At 41.3% G+C, this 6000-nt stretch overlaps 1 protein-coding gene across 1 annotated transcript in view; it reads right to left on the bottom strand.

Annotated features, from left to right (window-relative positions):
• Window positions 1–327: 327 nt before the first annotated feature.
• The window catches only part of FAM241A (family with sequence similarity 241 member A), a 29833-nt gene continuing 24160 nt past the window's right edge, over window positions 328–6000 (bottom strand). Inside the window, exon 2 of the mRNA XM_059662552.1 lies at window positions 328–3081. Coding sequence (XP_059518535.1) covers window positions 2836–3081 — 246 coding nt within the window. The 3' untranslated portion in view covers window positions 328–2835. The remainder of the gene's footprint in view (window positions 3082–6000) is intronic.

Here is a 6000-nt window from a genome sequence, read left to right as displayed (position 1 = left end):
GTGGTATGAGTAATGTGTCAATAACTTAGTATTTGTCAACTTATGTATGTTTTTTATAAGTGATAAGTTTCTAAAATTGATTTGTATATGAAATTGAAATAATTAAGAATCATTTTCAATCTACTTCTTTATATCATGAACCAAAGAAACGACCAGTTTCTTTTCATTTTGGGGTATCAGAATACTTTGCATTCTAATATATTTCATTAAAAAATATTTTATTTCCAGCAAATAAGCAAAGTTTGCCTTTTCCCTATCAAAGCAAACACTTTGATGGTATACTGATGTAACAAATAATATATGCAGAAAGAATAGCAGCAAAATATCTAATTTCTTTATATAATTTAATATATACACTATTAACACATTGTGCAGAAACATAGTATTGTTAGTATACTAAATAATTACTATTAAAACTTACTTTTAAAATACTTTCAACATCAGGCACTGGTGGAACCAGAGTTGTTATTATGCATACTATGTATTTTTCACATTCCAAAGGGAAATTAAAATTCCTGGTAGCATAGAAAAGAATGCACATTTTAATATTTAATGCAGGTATAAAAAATCTCATGGCTTCTATTAAAAACTTCACAATTCCACTGTGCACAAATGAAGACAGCTTTTCAAATAACTTACACTTGGCCGAATTTATAAAGGTGACCATAAACATACTGCAAGCCCAATGAAAACACAATGGTATAATACAAAATCTTTTTTCAAAGTCAAACTTTAAAAGGCCTATATTTATACAAATGTACAATATGTTTTAGTACCCAATGTCTGGTATTTTTGTTCAGGATTACCTGATTTAAAAAATCTAACTTGAATATTTTTCATTAATTTTCTGCTTCAGAATAGAAAACATGGAGAACTTATAGAATAAATTTAAAAAACAGGATTGGGTAAAAAATTCACAAAGTGCACTAGTATACACTTTACATCATTTAGTGATTGCGCTGCCAAAGGTAAAAATGCCCCAATGTTCCATTTTCCTCTTATTTAACTTGAATTTTTAGATAATTATCTTAACTACCTCTCCTTTGTATATATAGAAACTCTTTGAGACAAAAGTGTAAAAATTTTAGGTTCTCTGACAAAAATCTAAAATGTCACTAAGCCATTTTCCATTTTCAAAGTGTATTTAAAGAAATGCTTATCCATACTAATAAAAGGGTAATGTGCTAATTAGACCAGATATCTTCCGGAAGTCCTTCCAGACAAAGCCATGGTGGCAGGGGCCAAGGCAGAGGCAGTTAGGGGCGATCAGGCCAGCAGGGGAGGGCAGTTGGGGGTGATCAAGCTGGCAGGGGAGGGTAGTTGGGAGTGATCAAGTTGGCAGGGGAGGGCAGTTGGGGACAATCAGGCTGGCAGGGGAGCAGTTAGGGGGCGATCAGGCCAGCAGGCAGAGGCAGTTAGGGGTGATCAAGATGGCAGGGGAGGGCAGCTAGGGGGCAATCAGGCCAACAGGGGAGCAGTTGGGGGTGATGAGACCGGCAGGCAGGCAAGCGGTTAGGAGCCAGTGGCCCTGGATTGTGAGAGGGATGTCCGACTGTCCCTGTGGGATTGGGCCTAAACCGGCAGTCGGACATCCCCCGAGGGGTCCCAGATTGGAGAGGGTGCAGGCCAGGCTGAGGGACTCCCCCTCCTGTGCATGAATTTCATGCACTGGGCCTCTAGTTTCAATATAAATTTCCAAAGTGCTGAATGAAGACACATTAATAATTCCACTTTAGCCTTAGAGGAATATTATTACAATTGGCTGTTAAATTCCATTTAAGCATTTGGTTTTTATTCTGTAATACTGTAATTTCCAATACATATATCAAAGAAATGAACTGACCCCCCCCCCCCCCCGCCTCAAAACAATAGTTAAGTATTTCAGCTATAATACAAATCAATTTTTGGGGGGAAAAAGTAATTCATGCCAAGATAAACTGATTTTTAAAGTCTTAGAATAATTTTTATAAAAGAACTATAAAATATAAATTTTGAAAAAACAAAAACACTGCAAATGTCTCTCTAGGAAAAAATATGCAACTTGTTAGGTACAAGAAAATATAGCATTACTATGGGGTACAACTAACTATGGATCTGGCTTAGGAGACTTTAAAAACTCACAAAAAGTAATTAGCACCAAAATTATCTAAAACTTCAAATGATATACTGAAGTGATTTCAGGCCCACATGTTTCATTGTAAAAAAGTTATATTTAACTTGGGAAGTTTCCCAAGCAATAATAAATATATTATTGTCAATCTGTAGAAGATGTGCTAACTTTACTGATTTTCATAAAAACGTTAAGGTAGTGTATAGTAATTATCATATACAATGGTTTGGGCTGAGCAGGGACAATAGAAGTCCAAATTATTTCCCAAATAATATGGGGTTATTTGGTGGGAGTGGGTAGGGAGAAATTCCCCAAGTACAACTTATTTTTAGCTTATTGTTTCATCATTTTTCTTCTAAAATATTTTACTGGAGCTCTTTATAAGACCTATATTGCCCAATTTGAACTCCATATCCTGTTATTTTCCCTGCTCACTTGGTGGTGGTATTTAAGATTTGGCATGGAAATAGTGATATTTAAAAATGGGCACAGATTATAGTATTAAAACAAGAGTTTTGAATAAGCTGCAAGATGTATATTGAACCCTGTTATAATCAAGAGTTGAGTTTTATTTTAAACAATATCCACTTACAATTATATTATAAAACAGCACACAATTTGAAACAAGGCAAACTTTTTGGCTTTCATGTAGTGAAATATATAACTTCACTAATTATTTTTTATATGGCTACCAAATGTCAACCAACAGCTCATTCGGCCATATTTTAATGTTGTACATAAATAATGACAAGGCAAAGAACAGCAACTAGTCCAAAGGCTTGTAGGCCAAGGAACCACAGCATAACCCAAAAGAAAATGACGATCACTGGTTCCACAATCCGTTCTCCAAGGTACATCCTCGTAAAGCCCATGTTGATGAGGTTTTTGTTCAGCTCACCAAAAAGTGTTCCCATCTTTTTGTAGTCATCTCCAACAGGATCGCCAGCATGGTTCTGTGATTCTTCGCAATCCTTTAAAGACAAACAGACAAAACAAAACATAAACATGAAAATGAGAAACAGGTGAAGGTTTTTAAGAATGAAGCCTATCTCATAATATTCTTTATCTCCCAAAGTACTGGAAGTAATGATTATACTTCTGATAATCATTCAATAAATACTTGGAATGTTCCTTTTGATCAACATATAGAACAACTGTGCCTGTGCTCACCTTTCAAGAATGTGGAAAGCACTGATTTATTTTCTGTGAAAATCAGCATTGACTGGATCTTCAACTACCAGAACACTGATTTACAAGATGAAGGAAGGACCTGATTAATATTCATTTTCTAGTTTCCTGGAATTGCACAAAGACAGCTAGCTGCTTACCTGAAGAGCCATGTTTGTATTGCTCTTATCAGTGGCCACAATTTCAAAACAACATTTTCCCAGCAACCTCCTTTTTTGAGGCAGGGCCCTGGATTTGTAAGGAAGCTTTTTTTTAGTGTGTTCCTTTGACACTAAGACTTTAAGGATCCTAGCCTCAGCTGACTGGAGCATATCTTGCTGCTACTATTGAGCAATCCTTAGTCATTACTGCTATGATCTTTCAGCCTTTGCCTCAGCTAAGGAGACTTCAGCATAGGCCCTTGCATAGTTTCCTGTCTAAATTCTACAAATGTCTTAAATGCCTCTTATTAATCTCATAGAGAGAAATACATAGTTTACAAATAGAAATAATTTTGTACAATAAGCCCAAAAGTTCACCTAGAAGTCAAGTCTGTTCCCCAGAAAATGTCCATGTGTACCCAATCCTATCTAATAAAAGAGAAAAATGGTAATTGGCGTATGACGATACCCTTTTCATTGGCTAATCAGGGCTATATGCAAATTAACTGCCAACTAAGATTGGCAGTTAACTGCCAAGAAAATGGCGGCTAATTTGCATATGTAGGCACAATGCAGGGAGGCGAAAGGGAAAGCAGGAAGAAGCCCCCTGCCACTGACAGTGATCGGAATCCCAGGGGGGAGCTAAGAGCTGGGGGGCAGGGCAAAGGCGGCCCTGGGGCTGCCTTTGCCCTGCCCCCCAGCCATGGTCGGAGAATCAGGCGCCTTTGCCGCCCTGGCCAGTGATAGCAGGAAGTAGGGGTGGAGCCAGCGATGGGAGCTGGGCACGGTCAAAGCTGGCAGTCCCAGGAGCTAGGGGTCCCTTGCCTGGACCTAAAGCGGAGCCCACGATCGCGGGGCCGCTGCAGCTGCGGGTCCCCGCTGCCCGGGCCGGACGCCTCAGCCAGAGGCCTCAGGCCTGGCCAAGGGGCCGATCCGGTGATTGGTGATGGGAGGGTGATGAGGGTCAACTCCTCTGGCCGAGGCATCAGGCCTGGGTGGGGGGCGGAGCCGGGGATTGGGGGGATATGATGGTCCCCTTGCCCAGGCCTGAAGCCTGGGTCAGAGGCGTCAGGCTTGGGCGGGGGGTGGAGCAAGCGATCAGAGGGAGATGGGGGTCCCCTGCCCAGGCATGATTCCTGGGCCAGAGGCCTCAGGCCTGGGCGGGGGCCAGAGCCAGTGATCAGGGGGAGATGGGGGTCCCCTGTCCAAGCCTGACACCTCTGGTGGAGGCGTCAGGCCTGGGCAAGGGGCCGATCAGGCGATCGGAGGGTGATGGGGGTCTATGCCTGAGGGCTCCCAGTATGTGAGAGGGGGCAGGCTGGGCTGAGGGAGACTCCCCACCCCCACACACACCCAGTGCACGAATTTCGTGCACCGGGCCCCTAGTTATACATGACAAGAGAAAAATTCTGAGATACCCAAAAATTATCCAGCTGCCTTCCTATCGACACTTGCAGATTTACCACTTTCACATTATGCAATGAATAATGATCCTTGAATTGTTTAAATCACCCAGAGCTAGTAGAAAATTCAACATTGTAGTAGGGTCCAGCCCTTTCTTTCAACAACACAAACTTTTTGCTTTGGCTGTGATTGCCACAGGACTGAGTGGGATAGCTTCTATATTTGCTTTTCAATCCATGTCATTAGAAGTTTCTCTCTGCTTGACTTTTTGTTAGTCTCCTTGTCTTCAAAGAAGCTGACACTTTAACAGCTCAAGCCACTTAGTTCTTGTTCTTTAAGATCACAATTGTGGTGAAAGGAACATGCCTGACCCGTGACCAATAACCATCATGGATTTTCTACCATCATCGTCTATAATCACTTTTAATTTCATTTCCAGGTCAATCACTGGACATGGCCTCTTACGGACAACATTAGCAGTGGATTTTGTAGGATTAGGACCCATGAGGAACAAAACAACATGAGATTATATCAAGCACGAGAGAAAATGATGCATGCAAAAGATATAACAAACACAAGATATATGAGGCTGCTGCCGGTGTAACACAAGCATACTATTTTTTTATAAGTATAAAGAATACATTCTAAATGATAAAAAGTATAGTATAATGAATACATAAACCTATAACATAGTCTTTTATCATTATCAAGTATTATGTACTATACATAATTGTATGTGCTATACTTTTATACAACTGGCAGCGCAGTAAGTATGTTTACACCAGCATTGCACTACTACATTGTGATGGCTATGATGCAAGTATGCAATAGGAATTTTCAACTCCATCATAATCCTACTAGAGGCCCGGTGCACAAATATGTGCACAGGTAGGGTCCCTCTGAGTGGCTTGCAGGGATCAGGCCAAAACCACAGTCCAACCTCCTACCTGCTGCTCCTGCTCATCCTGGCCCCACTGTGCCTGCTGTGGGCTTGTGCCCATATAGTCCCAATCGGGAGAGGCTCACAGCAGTGCTCACCAGCCATAAGCCCTGCCTCTGGCGCCCTCCCAAGGGGAGTGGCCTGTGGGATCAGGCTGAAGCCGGTTCTCTGACATCCCCCAAGGGGTCCTGGATTGCGAGAGGGTGCAGGCCAGGCTG

Source organism: Myotis daubentonii, chromosome 1 (assembly GCF_963259705.1).
Source record: "Myotis daubentonii chromosome 1, mMyoDau2.1, whole genome shotgun sequence".
In the NCBI taxonomy this organism is placed as follows: Eukaryota; Metazoa; Chordata; class Mammalia; order Chiroptera; family Vespertilionidae; genus Myotis; species Myotis daubentonii.
This window is presented reverse-complemented; position numbering and strand designations above follow the sequence as displayed.